Raw genomic sequence first — 22,916 nt, 5'->3', positions numbered from 1 at the left:
CAGACAGACAGACAGACGGTTGGAGGATATGTAATTAAAGAAAGATCAAGACGGAACAAATCATGAGGGCTGACAGGGGAAGTCTCTTATTTGCCTGACACAGGATGATTTTAACTTGATTAAAATCTAGATAGAAATGATTTAATTATGGGATAGGAATTGATAATTACTGAAAAATGGACATACTTTACATATTGTGAGGAAAGTACTCCTCCAAGCAAACACAGCTGTTCTGTTAAAAAGCAGTCCTCATATCTTCACAATGTCAGAGATCAGGACATGCAGTGTTAACATGCAGTGTGCTTATTCCTGACAAGCTGCTCCGTATGTTGCTGCATGATCACCAAAGCATATTTCATAGAAGCTGCAACGAGCCTGGGTCTGTCTGCAATGAGGTTAAGCCTCTCTTACCCTCTCCTCAGGAATCTTTATTTCAAGCAGCACCTGAGTTTTGCAATGGAATTACTGCATAATGGCCTAATTCCCCCAATAGTTTTTATCAACCTGTCAACAAGTCCAATGTTAGGATGTTTGAGGTGTCTTCAGTCTCTCTCTCTCTCTCTCTCTCTCTCAGATTCTTCCTCTTCAATTCTTCTGCTTCTTACGGGGAGAGGTACCACAACCTTACAGATATGTTTGTCTCAGCAACCAAATTTGCACCAATCAGACAGATGGTAACACTATAACTAAAAACATCTTCTTCAGGCAATCCCTTCTGAGTTAAAGTCCATAGGTGTCTTGATAAAGCTAAATCATATCCACATACTGTAGTTTTACTTTTGTCACTTTTTAGATTTTCTTTCAAATTTAAAGGTCCAGTGTGTAACGTGTTTAGTTGTTCATTCTCAGAATCTGTGTTGCCCGTTCACAAACTTGTCCTTTTTCATGAATATTTACCACCACCATCAATTCCAAGTATTCCTTTTGGCTTGAAATTTTACATTTGCGTTTGCATGAACTGGGGTAGACGCTCCATATTCATGTGCCATCTTGAAATACGTTAGCCGGTAAGGGACATACAGGACATACTGCTATAAACTCACAGCTGCTGCTAATGGGTATCGTAGCTTCTCGGCCCCGGCAAGTTTGAAGAAGGAAACATGGAGGACCACACGTATTCAAAATCCAAATTTCAGGAACAGGAGTTTTCTTCTTCGCCCAGAAAAAGAATAGAAAAAAGAATATTGAAAAGAGCGAGAGACCGGCTTTTTGAAGCGTGAAGGCTACCGTAGCTTTTTTGAAGGCTACCGTAGCTGTAATACGTACTTTGAACTGCGTGGCGCGAGAGAGTTGATTGTGAAATATGATCTCAACACTAGATGGGAGAAATTCCCACACATTGGACCTTTAAATTAAATCATCTGAGTTCAGAAAAAGATAAAAAATCGGCATTATTACCAATAGTCTGATATCAATCAATAATGCAATCAATCAAACTTTATTTATAGAGTACTTTTCATACATGCTTTACATTTAAAAGCAACTGACCCCCCACCCCCCATCACATAAATGCATCCCCAGACTCCCACAGACACACACCCACCGCCAACATCCACACACACCATCTCATACACACAATAAAACTAACATGTGACTAAGCACGGAAAAGCTAAGAAGAAAAGAAAAGATGGGTCTTGAGCCTGCTCTTAAAAATCTGAACATTCTCTGCAGCCCTGAGGCCCTCAGGCAGGCTGTGCCACAAACGGGGGCCGTAGTACTGGAACGACGCCTCTTCGTGAGTGTTTGTCCGAACCTTGGGAATAATCAAAAGGCCAGTACCGGAAGACCTCAGGGTCCATAGTGTAAAAGCAGTTCAGAAAGATAAGAAGGCCCAAGACCATTAAGAGATTTAAAAACCAGTAAAAGAACCTTACAATCGATCCTGAAACACACGGGGACCCAATGCAGTGATTTTAAAACCGGCGTAATGTGTGCCTGCCTTCTTGTCCTCGTCAGCACACGAGCGGCTGAGTTCTGTAACAGTTGGAGAGGGGAGATACTCTTTTTGGGGAGACCAGAAAGCAGGGCATTACAGTAGTCAATGTGACTGGTGACAAAAGCATGCATCAGCGTCTCCGTGTCAAGAGAGGCACTTTTCCACGACTTGACCAGAAGTAAACAAGACAGTATCTTCAGATTTAAGCCACTTGTAAAAATGATATATCAGATCAGTGCATCGTCAGATATATGCAGTATTTATTGAGAATTAAGTAGGGCACCATTGTGTTGTCTTTTCTGAGATGTCACTGCCACTTCAATGCACTTCCTCCTCACACTGCCAAACCTTTCCAGAAAATTCACAATGTTTTTTTTAGCTGTGCTACTAATACACACAACCAGTGGAGGTCAAAACTAATTTGACTTTTGTTCTATAGGGTATTCATTATAATCTTATTGTCTTTTTCTCAACACATTCTTGAATTCTTCATGATCCAGGGTTGAACTTCTCTGCAACATCTACGGTACACCACTAGAGGGAACATACTGTTCAGTTTTGTGCTAAAGCTCTCTGATGATAGAAATGGCTGCAGAGGCATCTAGTGGGTCTGGAGTTTCATAGCTGCATTAGAAAAGAGACAGTATTCTTCAAAAGTTCAGTCTGTGGACTGGCATGTTATGCATCTTTTACCAGGACTCCAAAAGGAGCAAGAACCAGAAATATATAAATATTTATTTGAAACATCAAAAATATACAAGGATGAATAAAGTGCTTTTTACTTGACATTCTTCTCAGCTTATTTCAATTAGGACAATAGTTTGGTTAGTGCATGTTTCTCATTAGATTTATACAAAGCAGCAGGCAAAAGAAACAAAGTATGATGTCTGTTACACAAAATAGCATTTACAGTTTACTGTTTTCCTGCACTCCAACCAACATTGCAGAAAGATCTTTTGAGTATACATGGGTTGATCTCAAGCAATTTCATAGTTATTGAATTATAAATAACCTCAAATTAGATGATAAAAATGCAGTTGCAGTATCATCAGGTGCAGCTGGTAGACTGTCCTGAAAGCTGTGAGACTCTATCTAAAGGTGACAGGGAAAAATACATTCACATTCTAATAGTTGCTGGCCACATAATGGCCCAAAGGTATTGAAACATTTGTTGGTTTCAGTTCACTTTAAAGCTACATTGTGTAAGAATTTCTCCCATCTAGCAGTGAAATTGTATATGACAACCAACTGAATATTACTTTCTAGCCCTTCATCCTACGGTGGCCGAACCCGAAATTAGCTCTCTCCATCATTTACACGCAGCTGTTCTAGCCACTCCAATATTAACTTTGGTCTTGTCACGCTGTCGTTTTAATTCTCTTTTTTCGCTTCCCTGGCGAGTAATCTCCCCCTGGCATGGTGCCAATAGGTGTAAGAGGGTGAAATGCGGAGGTACTATGTCCCTCTTTGGCTAATGTATTTTAAAGATGGAGGCGCTACATGGTTGCCGTCATTCGAGCGAGTCGCTCGTATGTATTCTGAATGATTCTGAATGGCAGATTCTACGCTTACGAGAATACTTTGATTAGTTGGTGGAAGTAATTACACATGAATGACCACATATTTGTGAAAGAACAAAGGGGTTTTGCTAAGAATCAACTCAAAAAATTACACAATGTAGTTTTAAGTACCACAATTGAGACATTTTCCACATTTGATTAAATTAAGTTTAATTTGCAGGTACCATGTGTGTCTTCTTATATAGGAAAAAAGGAGGGTGACTGTTTTTTTGTCATGTATTTTACAATCATTGTAACAACTTGCTTCACTGCTAATAACCTGCCATGCAGTTACACTTGACTTTATCTCTACTGTCCCAGTGACGTATTGCACATTTCCAGACCCTGGCCTGTGCTCCTCAGCATTCATCTCTTTGTTTCCTGTTGTGTTTTACAGTGGTATCACGCCTTTCTATCAAAGACAAACTTAGGCTGCATACACTCCAGTTTCCAAATGATTAATCAGAGGCGCTCTGTGTTTTACTTTCCTACTCCAGAACCTTTGGCGAGCAACAATAGCACAAACATGTTTAACATTAAAGCCATCAATATAGTTTCTGCTATCACCGGCTGCAGCCTCCGCAAGAAACAAACCAAGAAAAAAGTCCATAAAGTAAACAAAAGGTCTACTTTGCTTTATAATAATAACACTAATAGAGTAATATTAGTTAGACCTGTTTTTAATAGCCTACCTATAATCCCCCCACAGCTCTGTCAGATGAACTTGCATATCCTGTCTACAATTCACAGTGTGTTCCAAATGTTTAACACTACTCATTATATAAAAGAGGATATTTTTAATTATTTCATAGAATGGAACTGTCAATATTAAGGTTGGTTTGGTCAGCAATCACACTACTACAAGCCTTCTAGGCTACTACTACTTATAGTGATCCATCACCTTTAGCTAACTATTTCAATTTTGAGCTAGTTTCTGTATTATTTTGCTTAAAATTCGAACTGTTTAGTCATTACTTTTAACTAGTTATTTTGTATTCATTACTTTTAGCTACCTTAAAACTTGCTTATTATCTTACTTTTACACTCTTACATAACTGCAACATGTAGTGTTCAGGTGTTACAGTTGACTTCATGGTAATATACGGATATATTCTTCCAATCAAATCCTAATTTCTAATTTTTTTTTTGTTATTTTTTATTAGTTGAGCTACTTTAAAATCTTTCCATGTACCCCCTGAAAACTGTACACGTACCCATGGTTGGGAATCAGCTGATCTACAGTAATAAAAGTCTTGGTTACTACTAAGTTAAATTCTGTTCAGTTTTCATTAGATTCTCTTAAAACTCGGCTTTGTTTTCAGAAGAAAAAATGTGTTTTTAACATAACATTTAAAATGCAGTGCTGTTTTCCTAAATCACAATAAATCAAGATATTTTTTAGAAGTTTTTGTCCTTAGGAGTCTTAATCAAATTCAGAAATAATACTTGTTCTGCTATACACTTCATGATTGCACTTAGGATGCTCCTGGGAGTACTGCACAGCAAAAAACACAACAGTAGTTTATAACTAACTTATAATTTACATAAATAAGTTTTTTTCTAGATTTACAGGAAAGGATTTAACAAAACAGGCAGTTTCACAAATGTGCAAATTAGCTGAATTAGCAGGGAAGTATTGCAGATATAATGCCCATTGAAACCCATGAACAACATGGAGATTATCAAGCGTAAATTGACCACTTTTTGATAAAAAAAAGTGCATCTTAAAAATTGAGCTCAGTTATCTTCGAAAAGGAAGAGAATTACATCAAAACTGCGATTATTTTCATAAAATATCTTATCTACATTCACAGAACAAATGAAATGTTAAATAAAGTAAATTTTTTAACTATGCAACATGTACGTTCAGCCTGAAACATGTGCATTCCTTTGGTTATGAAATCCTAATAAATCCCGTCAGCGTGTTGTCAGAAGTTCTGTGTCCTCAGCAGAATCAGTCGGAGTGCACTTGGTGTGCCAAGTTATTTAGGAATGTGTAATCTGTTTCGTAATTTCTAATCTCAATGAGAAGAAGACAAAAAACAATTATACATGTAAAACATCACTGGCAAGGCAAAAGGGGTTTACATTTCTGTACATGCAATCCAAAATTGAACACATCACCAAGCAATCCCTCTCGGGTTGAAAGGATTTGGGTTTGGTAAAAAAAAAAAAAAAAAAAAAAAAAGGACACGTGACAATCTTTAGATCTCTTGCTCATTCTTATAGGTCACTGGATCAAGAGGGATGGCAGTCTGTAGGATGTCAAACTCCATCTGGTTATTGTCCATGTCTAGAACACACATGACGCTGTGACTGCCTGATGTCATAGTCGCATCGTCCTGGAACATATTTGGGAAATCTACAGAAGTCCTCCTCTCCTCTGCCCTCTCCTTCCCCCCAATCTGGGAATCGAAGATGTCATCCTCGTCCTCCCCACAGCTCAACGCCAACTCGTTCTCGTAACAAAAGGCGCTCAGCGACCTGGGAATCAAGTCTTGTGTGGATCTACATGCAGAGACCGGAGAAGCGGCAGAAGCTGCAGAAGAGGCCCGGCTTGCGGCCTCGTCAAGCTCTTTGGCGCTGAGGAGGGGCATCGACGGCACCTCACAGATCTTGTGGAAGCGAGAGTAGTCTACCTTGTAGCAGTCCCGGTCCTCATAGATCACAGGCTCAAACCTGTAACCCCAGAAGACCTCTCTGGCAAGGTAGGAGCTACGGAACTGGGTGGTCATGGCCGTGGCCTCCACCATCCCCTCCAAGATCACGACAATCTCAAAGTCATCCGTCTCCAGATCAGCTCTGCTTAAAGTATACAAGGGACTATCTTTATCTATCTCATGGATTATGACAAGCGGGGATACTAGAAACAGCCTGTCTGTGCCCTCATCATAGCCCACATTGAGGTCCATCTGCTCCAAGGGGATGAACTCCCCCTCAGCTGTGACATATGAACGTATGAGCTGTGCACGGACATGAGCCTCCACGATGTGGCTCTTCCGCAGGTTGCCCACCCTCCACATGAGGCACAGCTTGCCATCGCGCAGGGCGATGACAGCATTTTTAGAGAACAACAGGGTCTGATTCCTCTTCTTTGGCCGGGCCATCTTGGCCATGATGGTGCCAATCATGAAAGAGTCAATGATGCAGCCCACAATGGACTGGATGACCACTGTTATCACAGTGACAGGGCACTCCTCGGTAACGCAGCGCCAGCCATAACCAATGGTGGTCTGGGTCTCCATGGAGAACAGGAGCGCCCCAACGAAGCCACGGACATGAAGTATGCAGGGCAGTCTTTGTGTCTGCTCTCCAGATGTGTGTCCAGAGGTGGGTCCATACAGCCCCGCCACCGCCAGCCCATCACCCTTCACCGTCGGTTGCTCCTCAAAGTCCCCATGTACCAGGGAGACACTGTAAAAGATAATGCCAAAGAAAAGCCACGAGACCAGGAAGCTGGCGCAGAATAGAAGCAGCAGGTATCTCCAGCGGGTGTCCACGCAGGTGGTGAAGATGTCAGCGAGGTAGCGCTGCCTCTTTTCCTCCATGTTGGTGAACACAACATTACATTGTCCATTTTTCTTTACAAACCGGCTCCGTATTTGGTTGGAGCTCCTTGTCAGAATCTTTCCGTCGTAGTTGTTCATCATTCTTTGTCCCCTCGTGTTGGGCACGGCAGCAGAGGCACCCGAACTCCTCCTGCTGTCTTCCGTCTCTGCGTCGCAGACCGAGGGCAGTCGGAAGTTGAGGGAATTGTGGCCGTTAGGGAGTACTAAGCTAGAGATCTTCTGGCGTTCCTCTTCTGGTAAAATGCCTGACACAATGTCATACCTGTCAGGCCAACAAAGAGGGGGAGAATGGGATTCAAAACGTTGGTGACATTAAATTAAAACTAGGGCTGTCAAACGATTATTTTTTTTAATCGCGATTAATCGCCAAAGTTCTATAGTTAATCGTGATTAATCGCATGTTTTATTACATGAATAAAATTTTATTATTTTGCATTTCAGAACTGTTTTTAAGTACATATTAACAATGGAAAGCCATTCTTACCAGTGTATCTTGACTGGGAATCAAATGAATGCAAAGAAAGTTACTTTATGAACTTGACTTTATGATTTGTAATTGTTTATTATTTATTTACTGTAAACAAAAGAAATGTGTGAAGAAATGTGTGAATCGAGTCATTATTGCACAATTCCTCCAAGTACAGTAGTAACCTCACTGAGATGTAACACTAACACTTAGCTTATACAGTACAAACAAAATGGTCCAAAACCAGATGCCACAGCAGGACATTTGTAACCTTTACGTTTTTCTAATAAGGAATGTAATAATTCTCCTGGACAGAGAAGGGGGTGGACAATGTCCCAAATGACAAAAACAGTAAAAAAAAAAACGATACAAACAACACAGTCCTAAAACTGTATGCTGATATACATAGTCAATATAGTGTGCAGTAACTTCTAAATAATTTTTATTACTCACTGACGTCCAGTGATCACCGGTTAATGAGACAGCATTTGCAGCACTTTGCAGCAGTTCCAGTTGGGCTGCTTTCTTCGTGTCGTACAGGCTGTGTATGCGTGAAACTACTGTCCCCCTAGTTGTTGCAACAGCATGTGAACAAAACTACAAAGTTTGCTAGGCCAAAAAGAACATTAATCTTGCGATAAAAAAATGTACGCCATTAATATGGGTTTGCGTTAACGCCATTAATAACGTGTTAACTGACAGCACTAATTAAAACAAATGCATTTAGATATGGATGTGGGTATGTAAAGTGTGTAAACGCATAAACAGAAAACAGACTGGTGTTAAAACTGCTAAAAAATCCGTAGCATTCAAACTGTAATGTGCACAATATGAACAGGAGAGCAGGAACAAAGAGCAGGAAGACAGTTTATAGAGCCAGTTATCTTATTGATCCTTGGGAACCAATTGTACAGCGAAGTATTGCGGGTTGCCATTTTTTAACTCCAGGTCAAGTGAATAAAAAAATTGCTGTTGCTATTGACTATATATTGGCTATGTAAAAAAGTCATACCAAAAAGACTACCAGCTACTATCCACAACTTTTGCTAATGGAAAACCGAAAAAAGCTGGGTTGAACCTCGCCAGATCTTGCAGTGGAAATCTGGCAATAAACAGTGATAGGAAAATAATACCTGACTCGTTGGGGATACAAGAGATGGCAGCAGTATCAAATAGGGCAGTTTAAAGGGAAACTCATCAGTGAATAGAGTGATAAAAGATCTATTTAACTCCCAAACAATCTACTCAAATTGACCAAACTACCGGTCACCTGAGTGTATTGACTAACATACAGTAACCAGTCTCTCTCCTTTACATGGAGGATTACCAGCTGGGAAGGTGAGTTCAGTTTAGCAATGTGAGAAGGATTGCTGTCATCACACATTACAGGATTATCTGATCTGAGTCAGTGTCTGTCAGACATCCCATTTTGAGAAGGGCCGACGTTTATGTTACTAATTATATATACGTAATATATATACATAATTGTTAACACCGATAATAAGAGACCTGATAATTGAGGGGGACATGTTGCTCTTTTTAACAACAAATCAATCTGTTAGTCCATTGTCATTAGTCCACAAATTGTGTTACTTTATCAGGACAGTGTAGGACGGCCTCGGCCTTTCTAAGGATGAGCTTGCTGTAAATATCCCTGAGCCAGGCCTGACTCACCCCGACTAGCTCGCCAAATCTGCAAACCCATTTTTACCGGGCATATTAAGACTTCAGCACAAGACAACGTTACAAAAGGATAAAATGTTTCTGTAAGCAATTAAACATTTATAAAAACATTGTTAAGCAAAGCGGAGTCATCACAAGGCTGTTGTGATGCCCTTTGACACGGTAACTCCCACACAAATTAAATGGATTAATAGATATAACAAAATAAATTAAAAGACATTAAGTCCTACCAGAACCATTGTTTAAAACAAAAGCATTCTCCAGGATAATTCATATGAATCAATTTGTAGTAATATTAAACACAAGATACAGTCAGGATGGCAAAATCATGCTGTGAATTAGCACTTTGACACCTTTATTTCTCATTTCTTTGTCATTTGGGACTCACTCAGATGTTACACTGACTTTAGGAATACAAAATGATCTAGGTGGCAAAGGAATAGTAACACAGAAATGCTGAATTTCAAAGACCACTAAATAAAATGAAGAATTAATAGCACAATTAGTCCTTGGTAGACATCTGCGGATTAAATCCCTCACCTGTTGGACCTACTTGTTCCCATGACGCCAAGGATTTCTGGTATGGGGCCTGGATGGGAGGCCAGACTCTGTCCTGCTCCCAAAGATCAGGTCTCCGCCATGGAGATGCTTGGGCCGCTAAGAAGACCACTGCAGGAGAGACAGAGAATAACAGAATCCGCCTGTATCAGTTCATGTAAAATCACAATTATCAGATTACAGCAAGTGGACACGCTACGTGTCACTTGCTCCAACATGGGGTTTATCTCAAAAAAGTACAGAGAGCTGTTGATTGAGGGGAGGCAACCTTTCTTTAACTTTTTTTAAAACCCATTGTCATCTCTTCATATGTTTGTTTGGGCCTGTGTTTTTACTCTGGTTTCTGTGTATTGTTTTAGAGAGAAGATGTGGGTTGACACCTAATCTTGATTTGATTCTGCAGAATGTCTTGAGGAACAATTTCTGTGGCCCTGCTCTTAAGAACAGAGTTGTAATGTTGTATGTGTAATTATAAAGTGTTTACCCTGGTTACATAGTTAAAGGAATAGTAAGTTATGTTAATCCAATACACTTTTGTCAAATTCAGCATACATATATCTCCTCACGGTCACCTAGCTTTCTATTTTCTGTATGCGCTGAAAAACGGTGTTAAAGGGGAACTATGCTGTTTTTTTTAGCTTAATTTACCTTAACTGAACAGCTTTGGAGTCATTGGAATAGTTATATTATTTTTTTTCGGGTTGAATGGTGGTCGTCTCGCTTCCCCCTAGCGCCTGTGACAGGAAAAAACACCCTTGCAACTTTGGAACGGTGAGCCGCCAGCCTCAGTGTCAGGAAGTATCGCGTGATATCAGGTCTCGCGATGTAACGATTTGCTTTAGGCACTGCACATATACGCCTATTCAGGAACCAGCTAGCAAGAACAAGGTAGCGATGGAGTTTTTCACACTATCGTCATGGCTGAGCCAGCAAAAAAGGAGCAGAAAGCTAGGAAAGCATTGTCGGAGGAACAGAGAAAGAGGAAACGGCAGACTGACCGAGCGAGTTTTTACACAGCGTTGCCAAATATCTATTCTGAAGCTGTAGGGGGAGCTCTATAGAGAAACCTGTGAGCAAAAAGCGAGAAACCAGCGAAGAAATTGCCAAAACTGCATCGTGCCCCTTTAATACACAGCTCTGGCTGGTAAATGGTTAATGAGACAGCATTTGCAGCATTTTGCAGCAGTTCCAGTTGGGCTGCTTTCTTCGTGTCGTACAGGCTGTGTATGCGTGAAACTACTGTCCCCCTAGTTGTTGCAACAGCATGTGAACAAAACTACAAAGTTTGCTAGGCCAAAAAGAACATTAATCTTGCGATAAAAAAATGTACGCCGTTAAAATGGGTTTGCGTTTACGCCGTTAATAACGTGTTTAACTGACAGCACTAATTAAACAAATACCATTTAGATATGGATGTGGTTATGTAAAGCGTGTAAACGCATAAACAGAAAACAGATTGGTGTTAAAACTGCTAAAAAAATCTGTAGCATTCAAACTGTAATGTGCACAATATGAACAGGAGAGCAGGAACAAAGAGCAGGACAGCTCTGGCTGTGTAAATGGAAAACAAACAGAAAGGAGTGCACAAGCCACAAAACACTATTCCAGCCAATCGGCAACAGGCGGCGACAGTTGATGGTGGGGGGGGAGGGGGGAGGCAGCATGTGAATGTGCCGGCCGAACAGTAGTTATCTGTCCGTGAATCTGGGGGGCGGAGCTTCTGAAGGGAGGGTTGTATTTGTTTGGCAGTTGAGTTCAAATCTTCATCTTTGTGGTGAATTGCTTACTGCACCTTTAAGCAACATGCTGTAAATCAGTCTATTAAGCTTAAAACCAAATATTAAGCATGGAGCGCCTGGGTAGCTCACCTGGTTGAGTGTGCGCCCCATGTACCAAGGCTCAGTCCTTACAGCAGCAGCAATGAGTTCAGCTCCGACCTGTGGCTCTTAGCTGCATGTCATTCTCCCTCTCTTCCCCCTTTCCTGTCTTAAGCTGTCCTGTCAATAAAAGCCTAAAAATGCCCCAAATAATTAAGCATCATGTGCACCAAACTCCCCACCTCTCCAACACTGCTTGTTGACAGTTTTGTTTCTGTCTCTATATCTCACAAAATATAGTGTTTAAAGATTCAGAATTAAATTGAGCATCACATTCAAACTCATTTAGATGTTCACCAGGAGCCACTCAACCTGAGCAGCTCCACTTCAGCAGTTTAGGGCTTTCACATAAGTCAGAAGTTGGGGTTCTGATGAGATGATCCAAACCTCAAAATACACAATTTCCCAGATAAATACATTCAGGTTAAAAAAGAAAGAAGACAATTGGGCTATATCTGCACACTGTGTCAATCAATGTGGCTAAAGTGGTTGGAACAATATGTGTGGTGTTAACATTAAGTTGGAGAATTGTTGAGCATCGACAGAGTTTGAGTTCCAAACTATTACAGTACCATACCATACCATTACCTTTCAATACATGTGATCATTTGAATCATACGTTTCTTTATGTAAATGCCTTTGCTTTTCAAAGAACATTTTAGATGAAATCCATGTTGTGTTCACTTGTAATCTTTATGTAATTGTTGTAACTGCAACTCAGCCATCACATTAAAACATACAAAGTAAATGTTCCCAGATTTCAGCAAAATTGTTGGCTGTCAAAAAGGTTCACTGGAGCTTAAAGTAGGGATGTCCCGATCAGGTTTTTTTGCCCTCGAGTCCGAGTCCGAGTCATTTGATTTTGAGTATCTACCAATACCGAGTCCCAATCCGAAACTTCTATAATATATAAAAAAAATAATAAAGAAGAGCGAAAAAACAGATCCAGGATGTTCCTTATTTTTTTATTTAATTCACCTTATTTTAACATTCAACAACTCTGTTAACAAACAGAGCACTTCTGTTACATATCCCACAGTTTGCTACGGCAATGTTGTTGTCATCAACTTTATAATACCTCCAGACCGCAGACATACTCGCACTTTCCGCTTCAAGCTGCTTCTGTGTTCTACTTTGCCGGTATTTAACCAATAGCGTCTCTGCAACAAAGTAACGTCATGCTGCACGCGTTGCTGTTTCTGTGTGGAGTCAAAAAGATCTAACTCTGTGCCACCGCATTACTATAGATGTGTTAAAAAATAATGAGAATATATATACATATATATCCGAGTCCTGATCGGGAGGTAACGTCCGATTCCGATCGAGTCTGAAACCACGTGATCGGGCCCAATTTCTGATCACGTGATCAGATCTGGACATCCCTAGCTTAAAGCCACCTTTAATTAAACTTATCTATGACATATTCTTACTTTTCTTTTTATGGAAAACATTTAAACCAGATTTAGGGCAGTTTTTTTGTGGTTTAGAATTTGTGATAGTTTGGAAAATAAATTAAACTTATTGGCCTAAAAACCTTGAAAAAAAACAGCTTTTTCAAAGTTGACAAAGTAGAAACTATGCATTTATTTTATTACATAAAACTGTCCAGAAACACAAAGAAAAAAGATCCTGTCACATAATCTTTCCATCATGATACCTTCTGTGATACAAAGCAGTCAGTAAATCCAAGCTGAAGGCTGAAGTAGTAGCTGTTTTGTTTTTTTACATTTCTGTATTTAAAGGTCCTATGACATGCTGCTTTTTGGATGCTTTTATATAGGCCTTAGTGGTCCCCTAATACTGTATCTGAAGTCTCTTTTATATAGACCTTAGTGGTCCCCTAATACTGTATCTGAAGACTCTTTTATATAGGCCTTAGAGGTCCCCTAATACTGTATCTGAAGTCTCTTTTATATAGGCCTTAGAGGTCCCCTAATACTGTATCTGAAGTCTCTTTTATATAGGCCTTAGAGGTCCCCTAATACTGTATCTGAAGTCTCTTTTATATAGACCTTAGTGGTCCCCTAATACTGTATCTGAAGTCTCTTTTATATAGACCTTAGTGGTCCCCTAATACTGTATCTGAAGTCTCTTTTATATAGACCTTAGTGGTCCCCTAATACTGTATCTGAAGTCTCTTTTATATAGGCCTTAGTGGTCCCCTAATACTGTATCTGAAGTCTCTTTTATATAGACCTTAGTGGTCCCCTAATACTGTATCTGAAGTCTCTTTTATATAGGCCTTAGAGGTCCCCTAATACTGTATCTGAAGTCTCTTTTATATAGGCCTTAGTGGTCCCCTAATACTGTATCTGAAGTCTCTTTCCCAAAATTCAGCCTTGGTGCAGAATTACAGCCACTAGAGCCAGTCCCATAATGAGCTTTCATTAGGATGTGCCATTTCTGTGTCTGTAGCTTTAAATGCTACTGAGGAGGAGAGAGGGGGGGCGAGGTGGAGGGTGGGGGTGTGGTCTTGACCAACTGCCATGCTTCGCTCGTTTGCAAGCCATGATGTCTCTCACTTTCTCATGGGCGGGCCAAATTCTCTAGGTGGGCAAAGCAGAGAAAGGGGAGGTAACCTTTCCCATTATGACATCATAAGGAGGAGATTCCAGATCGGCCCATCTGAGCTTTCATTTTCTCAAAGGCAGAGCAGGATACTCAGGGCTCGGTTTACACCTATCACCATTTCTAGCCACTGGGGGACCATAGGCAGGCTGGGGGAACACATATTAATGTTAAAAAACCTCATAAAGTGAAATGTCCATGCCATGGGTCCTTTAATAAATGCATTTTAAAGAAACTAATGCACTCAATTTAAAATCACTCAACATAATCAGGAGCAGAGGATCTATCTCTGTATCTTTGTGATGACACTCACACATACTGTACATATCTCTATCTATACTGTATGTGAGGATTTTATTTTCGTGTGTTGTGTATGGTCTGTCTCCAAATAGGTGTTCCCAACAACAGCAGCTGTGAAATAAGTCCCCCCACCCCCCACCTCCAAGCTGTAGCTATAAAAAGAAGATGCAACCAACAATCCATCATCAATGGCTCTCCCTTTTGGTGCAAAGCCTTTTAAAGCTGTAATGAACAGGAGGCCCAGCACAGGTACTGATGTGTTGCAGCAGAGATCAGAGACACACACAAAACAAACTAGTTAATGGTCACCAGGTAAAACTGGGTACTTTCACTGAAGGCAGTTTCCATAGAAACACGTCTCCTGTGGCATTTGGGGGACGGAGCGGAGTGGAGCGAGTCACCAGAGACACGGTGGTGAAAGGGGGCGAGTATACAGTATTAAGTGCTCTTATAACATGAGTCAGAGAGTGAGGGAGAAATGGGACGAGGCAAAGAGTGTTAGGGGGCAGCAATGCAACGTCTACATTTGATTTTAAGTAGATTCTAAATTAGGTGCAAGAGGTTACTCTTATTGGATACTTTTCTAAACCATATTACTGAGTGACAACGTAAATGAGGGAGAGAGAAATCTGTGGTCTAGACTTGGGTCAAAAAGCATTTTTAAAAACCTTTTTGGTTTTGATTGAGGCTACTTATCTTCCTAATTATTTGCCCAAGAACACTCCACTGAAAGCAAGAGGACACATTTAAGAAATCACATATTTCAACACAGTTTACATTTCTGTAATGTTTTATTTTCAACCTGATCTCACAGAATTCCGTGAAATGAACACGGCCCCTTAACTCAAAATCTGTGGCAGTTTCACGGAATCGCGAAACATTCCGTGATGGGCCCACGGAAGAATTCCGTTAAATAAACACGGTCCCTTAAGTTAAGGAAAAGGTCATGGCTGGGCTTACGGTTCCGTGACACGCGAGAAGAACGGGACGGAAAAGAAGAAAGCGACTTTAGGAAACTTGACATGTGGGACACGAACCCCGGTCTCCTGGGTGAAAGTCCTGTGTTTGACCCATCCACCACCCCAACCAATCTCCTTATGTGGAATTTTGACCTTACATAGTACTTGCTATCGTAGTCACTCTTAATGCTACGTCATCTTCTCATTGACTTTACATTGGCATTGTTTTCCGTGGTGGCCACACGGAATTTTCACACATTTCGTGCCACCACCACGTAATGCGCTGTTAACAGTTCGTGATCATTTCACGGAATTCTGTGCGACCTTTTTGTTTGGTAATCCAGATTTTAGTATTTTGGGTTTTGGGCTGGGGATGTAAAGAGAAGTACAAAATAATGTAGAGGAAGATATTTTCTGTCCTTTTTTTTACTGTAAATTCATTTCAGTTAAATTTTATTTGTAGAGTCAAAACATAACAGACGTTATCTTACACTTTACAGATCTCGCCCATACTCTATAATTTACAGAGACCCAACAATTCCCCCCAAGCAGCCTGTTGTCATGAACCATAGGTCCACGGAGATCTGTAGCCGATGTCACGTGACCAGCCGGCGGTCTCCTAGGAATGATATCATACGTTTTAGTGTGCATTATTTTTCGTACGATATCATACAAACCCGTTCATGAGAATGCATTGCCCCAAGAGCATGCATTTGGTGCGACAGTGGTGAGGAAAAATGTTCTTTTAACAAAAACCTCGAACTGGGGGGGGGGGTGCTTGAGTACCCAGGGGCCTTATGTGAGGAGGGCCTAAAAAGATGCTAGAATGAATAGCATGTGGATGCGGGGAGGGGCCCATAGAGAATACCTTTCTACAGTGTCCATAATTTTGTGTCACGCCACTGTATCTCTGCATCACTAACTCCTCCATAATCTCATAATTAGACAGATTAATAGTCAGTCATAATCTGTGGCACTGAAATAAGAAAGGTGGAGTCACTACTTCCCGGAGATTTCATGACTGTTAATCCCAAAAGAGGCATAGGGAAAAAGACAAAGACAAGCAGGGTGGGTGGGAGTGTGGGGTGGGGGGGGGGATTAAGATGCAGTGTCCACTTGCCCTAAAGCCTTGTAATCACCCCTCATGAGACACACTATTACATCGGCCACAAAAAGAAATTATACATCCAGTGTGTGACTACCAGAACATTATAGCCTGACAGACATTTCATCTAGAGCAATTATGTAAATAGTTCTGAGTCATTTCTCATGTTAAACTGGTCATAACCGGTCATTGAAAGGAAGAAATCAGCCTTTCTGTCTATAACAGGTTAGTATGGAATTACCTGATGTATTCTAAGGCAAATTATGTAACCTGAACATATTTTTTTTCTCAAATCTGATTGTCAAGATGATGATTTGAAACTACAGAATAACCTTTTTACATAAATTAACGGAATAGTCCGGTTGAGTCTGTCTCACTAAAGCATTTCTTGCTCCAGGATACTGGGGCTGTGGGTGACTGTTGTGAGTCAGTCATTCCACTGAGCAGGTTCACTGCATTTCTGTCTTATTTTTCCTTTGTAAAACTAGCTCATAAAGTGTGAAAACTGTGAACACTAAGTAACACATACCTCCTGTTTTCACCTCTGCTTGTCACGAGCCAACCCACAGAGAAGCCAGTGCAAAGAATTATTCCCACGCTACCATCACATACCAGACAACCTCCGTGTTGGCCTCATTTCAGATTTTTTTCTCCAACTTTGCAAAACATATTATATTTCCAGTTCCTGTGATAGATCAATATGTCCAACTGTAAATGATCCACTGAGGAAACATCTATGACACTTTAAGCTAAATATGTGAACATTACCATACCTTTGCATTTTATTTTAAGGTGAAAGACTTCAGTTACTTTAATCATCAGGAATTTCGGTCTATATTCCCATCTGCAAAGCTGAATGATCTGACCATGACCCTGAATGTGTGTTTACTGGACACACAGACAAAAAAAAGGCAGCCACACTTACAGGTTATCATCATCAGCAGCAGCAGCTCACTAAGTCGTCTATTGAATGTCTACACTTGGTCAGCCAATATCATACCTATTACCTAGTAGATACACAGTATAGCTGCTGGTTTCTCAAAGTATGACAGGTCAGTTTTTGGGGTGAAATGTCTCAGTGTCTCATTCTGTATTTATTTATTTATCTTAACAGTGGTCAATGCTGTTTTTCCGGAGTGGTCCTGAAAAGGCCATTAGGGCTGTTTGAATAAAAGACAAGATTAGTTCAGAGTGATGTAGAGAGAGATCTATAATGTTCCCCTCGACAATGAAATTCTTCAATATACAAACTAAAAAGATCACGTGGTCTCCTGTGATAGACTTATGTAGGTGCTTTGCTTTTTTTGCAAATTAAATGTTTTATTAAAGGTTGTCATTATGAAAACTTAAAAAAAAAAATCATTTTTGTATTGATCCAAGCCACGAGCTGATCATTTATATGATCTGTGTTCCCTCTTTCCCTTTACTCTTTTATGAGGCCATTCATTTCCCTTTTTGAGGCTGCAGAAGCAGAGATTTCTGACTTTATGTAAGATGTACAAAAACAACACTAACCTACAAAATAGTCCAAAAGTAAAAAAAAAAAAAAAAAAAAAAACGAAGAGATTTCTTGGCATGTTTGAAGTAAATCAACAGGTGTGCAATGACGTCATTGCTTCAAAGTACATTTTATACCTGCTGTACCTTAATATGTTTCCAGGTGATGCCTTTGAGTCCCACCATAGATTTACAGTATATGACAGAGAAGTGTGACTGTTCACTAGATCACACACACGACACAGCAGTTTCCATGATGCCTGAGTTTTGTCTGTCTGCTATGCGTATTCTGCTGTGATAGCTGTGAAAGAGCATACTGTCTGAAGGTAAAACTAAAACTCTCCTAATGTCTGTCATACGGAGTGCCAAGTTGTGACGTGAATTTATTCATCAACTAAAAACTTAATCCATCAAGTTATTATTGTGTACATCTCCTGATACTGAAATGCTATTTGAACATTAATGATACTCACCCTGCAAGTTAGTTGTCGTTTTTCCGTCACTTGGTTGTAATTGGAGTTCCTTGTTCTTCACTTCTCAAAGTCTAACTTTCACTGGCCAGAGCAAAGGTCCCACATCCTTAGATCTATGTGGTCTGTGATTCCTTCTCCTCTCTTCATTCTTCCTCTCTTTTAGTTTCTCCTTTTAGTTTCTTCTTCATCGCTTATTCATTCTTTCATCCCTGTTGTTTCCGCTGCCTCCTTTCGCTGACTATAATCCTGTCTATGCAGCGCTCTCCTGTGTGTACGCATTCACCCCGGGCTGAAAATGCTGTGTCAATCTCCCCTCTGCAGACCATGGGTTCAGAAGGGAGGGAGAGAGGGAGGGAGGGAGGGAGGGAGGGATGGATGAAGTAGAGGAGAGGAGAGGAGAGGAGAGGAGAGGAGAAGAGAGGAGAGGAGAGGAGAGGAGAGGAGAGGAGAGGAGAGGAGAGGAATTAAAAGAAAGGCAAAGAGAGAAAGGGAGAGGAGATGATACCACTTTGCCTGTGCACTCTAAGCATGCGTAGGTGTTGAATAAAGCCTGATGTGCACATGCAAGCAAGCTAGAGCTGGTTTGAGTCATGATTTCAAGGCTAACACTCTTCGAGGAACAACAGACATGATACTGTAATAACATGGGAGTTAATCGGCCTGCAAACATCTAACAAACAAAGCCCTGCAGCTCTGTTAACACGTGTTAAATGACACATAGACACAGAGTTACACAGAGAAAAAAAGAGCTGGTTTGAAGGTTTCGAACAGCGTAGCAGCAGTTTTTAAGCCCTGCTTCTTTTTGTGCTGAATTGCACTTTACATGACCTTAACTTTGGTGGTTCCATAATGTATGCAAAATAGGAAGGTGAAGAATGGCCTTCCCACTTTTTACCCTTTGACTGCACAGTGTCAGCCAATGTGACCCGGGACTGAGCAGGACTTCTGGACAGGGAGCAGCGTTTGAGGATTTTGGGAAAGTGATTTTTTTTTTTTTAGCATTGTAGCACGAGTATTTGGTTGAAGTATCGTTCAGCTTATCTCTTGGATTCAGCTGTGATTTTCCAATTCATTCAACTTAATGATGGAAAATATATAGTATGAGCCTGTAGACTACTACTGCATTTGCTGTTATGGTTATGGCGGAATGGTCGTTGCACATTGTATGCCTTTTAGTGACAGAGATGACAGGAAGTGAGGGGAGACGCAGGGATGGGAGTGGCATGTAACAAAGGTACGCGGCCATTTGCAAGCTGGGGTCAAGGGTGCTCGGTGGGAGGGTCATTGACAATATTGGCAAATATTTGATGTTAATTAAGCAAATAAAAGTAAACAATTATAAAAAAGTAAAACTACATTTAATAATAAATAAATGTCCCTGTTAGTGTGCAACACAGTCTCACGGCAGTTCATGAAATGGTCATGTAATTTAATCTGATTCATGTACATGAACACATTTATCTCGTTATAATACCAACAATTGCATATCTGTATACAGCGGAACGGGTTGGGTTTAGGAAAAGAAGAACGGGACGGTTGGGTTTAGGAAACGTGACACGCGGGACACGATCCCCGGTCTCCTGGGTGGAAGTCCTGTGTAAGATGCTTTCCACTAGCCTGGATGCCAGCCGAACTAACCCCCGCCCACAACATTCGAGGTCTGACTAGAATCTGAGTATGACGATGTCAGGCTAGCTTTCCATTGAAATACATTAGTTTAAAAAACGTGCTGACCATCACGAAAAAAAAGTCACGACCTGCCGTGGGTTGTAGTGTGTTAAATAACTTGTGTTAATTTGTAAGCAGCGTTTCAATCTTGTAACATTATGCTAGGTGCCTTTTAAATCTCTTTTATTATCATGTTTAACATGTGTAACGTTAGGTTGAAAAGTGAATTAGAGCTGTATATGTATAAATGTAGTGGAGTTAAAGCGTCCCCAAATGGGAAAACCTTACCTCAAGACTGTACTTAAGTTAGAAGAAGAAATCTTTATTTGTCACACACAGTACCATGTGCAGTGAAATTTGTTCCCTGCATTTTAACCCATCTAAACTAGCTAATAAGGGCAGCCATAGCCCGGCGCCTGGGGACCAACTCCAGTTGTAATGCCAGTATCTAAGTCAAGTGTAATTGCAGGAGTTACCTTGCATGCATGTCTTTACAATAAGGGAGTATAAGTGCACTTTTCCACTTCTGCTCATTTAAAAAACAAAAAACCAGCTACAAAACTACATGTTAGCTTTGAAACTAACATGTACGAATTCTTCAACATGTAACCATCAGAGGTTTGTATATAGTGTCTGAAAAACAGGACGAGCGCAACAGCAGACTTCTAAACCACCTCAACAATCTCACCATAACTTTGTGTGCGCGAATGAAGATTGACATAGTTTCGTTATGCTCAATAGAAAGACCCCAAGAGACAGTTTCTAGTTTAATTTAGAATCCCTTGCTCCACATGACTATATGACATACGAATTGAGCAAAAACAGTTTCTATGGAAACAGCTCCCCTCCCCTGCTGCCCTCACCCGCAGCACCCCTTTTGCCCCCCCCCCCCCCCCATCGCTCCCTCCCTCTTGCTCTCCTTCTTTCCCTGTCTCTCTCTGAAATTATAGAGCAGAGGTGGAAACTGGTGGAAAATATCTCCCTGAATAGGGATGTGGGTGTGCATCTGTCCGTTTGACAACTTCACAGAGGAGAAACGAGGGGGGGAGGCGGATGGAGACGCAGCTCTGTAAAAGAAACTTAGAGGACAGATAGAGGGAGCGTCTGAGGGTACCGTGTACGAAGGAAGGAAGTGGAACATGTGAAAGAAGGGTGTTAGAGTTGTGCTGTTGAAGATGACATGACGAGAACTATCCACGGGTCATTTAAACATGACAAGGACTGTGTGAGTATATAGGACACACTGGAGCCTAATTCAGTACAGTTATACCAATACACACACACACACACACATAAAGAGAGAAAATAACGCAAGAGTAATACTCAAGGAAGGCAACCATACATCAAGGTCAGTCCACCAAAAGACATCTTGAATGATGGGTACAGCAGATTAGTACGGCTCAGCCAATATAAACATTCATGTTGTCATGTTATGAGCATTTCTGTGAATTCTTTCTTAAATTATTGAACTTTTAAAGTTGGAAAGAATATATGAATTATAGAGTGTGGTCTAGACCTACTCTATCTGTAACGTGCCCTGAGATAACTTCTGTTATGATTTGACACTATACATAAAACATAATTTAATTGAATTGAAGAAAGAGAAAATGCTACATTAGGAGTTTTTCTTTATCCTGACTTTGAAAACTGGTCTGGAAGAGATTGTTTCAGGTCTATTTCAGGTCAAATTTGACTCCTATAAACATAGTGTGGACATGAAAAATGTTTCTTTGTAGCTGCATCAGAACCTAAATGAATAAACGTCTACTCTGTTAGTCTGCTGCCCATTTAATACAAGCCATTTGTCATTGTTACATTGATAAATAGGTTTACAATGTGAATCCAAACTATGTAAAAGTCAAATAAAGCCTCAAATATGACTTAGATTGTAGAGAATATAAAGACTTGGATAACTGTGATAATGCTCAAGCTTTAAAAAGAAGCTCCAGGTGGTTAATTTGCATGAATAAATATATCTTTTAATCACCCTGTAAGGGACGCTTTAAAGATAATCACAGCTTTTACCAGCTGTAGTGTCAGTGCTCACAGCTGAGGGGAGCCTTTGCCATACAGCGTATGTGGTTTTAAACAGACACTAAATGACTGGGTACCGTCCATAACAGGAAAAAAGACTGTGTATGATGGGATAAAAGTAGGAGATTGAGAGTTGCAGACAGACTGATCAGACAGTCACTCAGTCCAGCAGCATCTGAGGGCAGACCGGACTGTGTGTATGTATAAATAGCTACTAATCAGGCCTGGGTGTCAGATTAGTTCCCATAACCTTTTGCTCAGCACACGCTCATTACGGTAGCCTATGTGTGGGTCAGCTCTGTCCAGAAGATGTCCTCTACAGTACATTTGTCTGGAATAAATCGCCCCTAGAAGACTAATTAACCATCATTGTATTTCATATTTTATATGTAATTGTCTGTTTCTACTTATTTCCTCCCTCTTTGTTGTTCATTTATCACTCTTACTCTTCTTCACATAATATTAACACTTCTACTTGAGAATAACACTCAACTTGAACAGCCTAGTAACAGAAAAAGGGACCCCAGGCTCTGTGCTCGATGCTTCAGTGGTGTTTACAGAAGCTGCGTACTGTGTGTGTGTGTGTGTGTGTGTGTGTGTGTGTGTGTGTGTGTGTGTGTGTGTGTGTGTGTGTGTGTGTGTGTGTGTGTGTGTGTGTGTATGT

The 22,916-nt window shown here is 40.6% G+C and overlaps 1 protein-coding gene across 3 annotated transcripts; it reads right to left on the bottom strand.

Moving 5' to 3' along the window:
- Positions 1–3,645: 3,645 nt before the first annotated feature.
- On the bottom strand, positions 3,646–18,869 carry LOC116065341 (ATP-sensitive inward rectifier potassium channel 12-like). 3 transcript variants are annotated; one of them, XR_004896287.1, is made up of 4 exons: positions 18,551–18,868; positions 9,754–9,882; positions 5,585–7,326; positions 3,646–5,406 (listed from the first exon to the last, which is right to left on the bottom strand). XR_004896287.1 is itself a non-coding variant. In XM_035997172.1 (3 exons), the coding sequence occupies exon 3, from the start codon at positions 7,143–7,145 to the stop codon at positions 5,700–5,702; it is 1,446 nt and encodes a 481-aa protein (XP_035853065.1). In that variant the 5' UTR covers positions 7,146–7,326; positions 9,767–9,882; positions 18,551–18,869; the 3' UTR covers positions 3,646–5,699. The 3 variants fall into 3 exon arrangements, 2 of the variants coding, with proteins under 2 accessions (XP_035853065.1, XP_031176672.2); XM_035997172.1 differs by having other exon boundaries at positions 3,646–7,326; positions 9,767–9,882; positions 18,551–18,869; XM_031320812.2 differs by having other exon boundaries at positions 3,646–7,326.
- Positions 18,870–22,916: the final 4,047 nt, after the last annotated feature.

This window comes from Sander lucioperca, chromosome 21 (assembly GCF_008315115.2).
Source record: "Sander lucioperca isolate FBNREF2018 chromosome 21, SLUC_FBN_1.2, whole genome shotgun sequence".
Classification (NCBI taxonomy): Eukaryota; Metazoa; Chordata; class Actinopteri; order Perciformes; family Percidae; genus Sander; species Sander lucioperca.
This window is presented reverse-complemented; position numbering and strand designations above follow the sequence as displayed.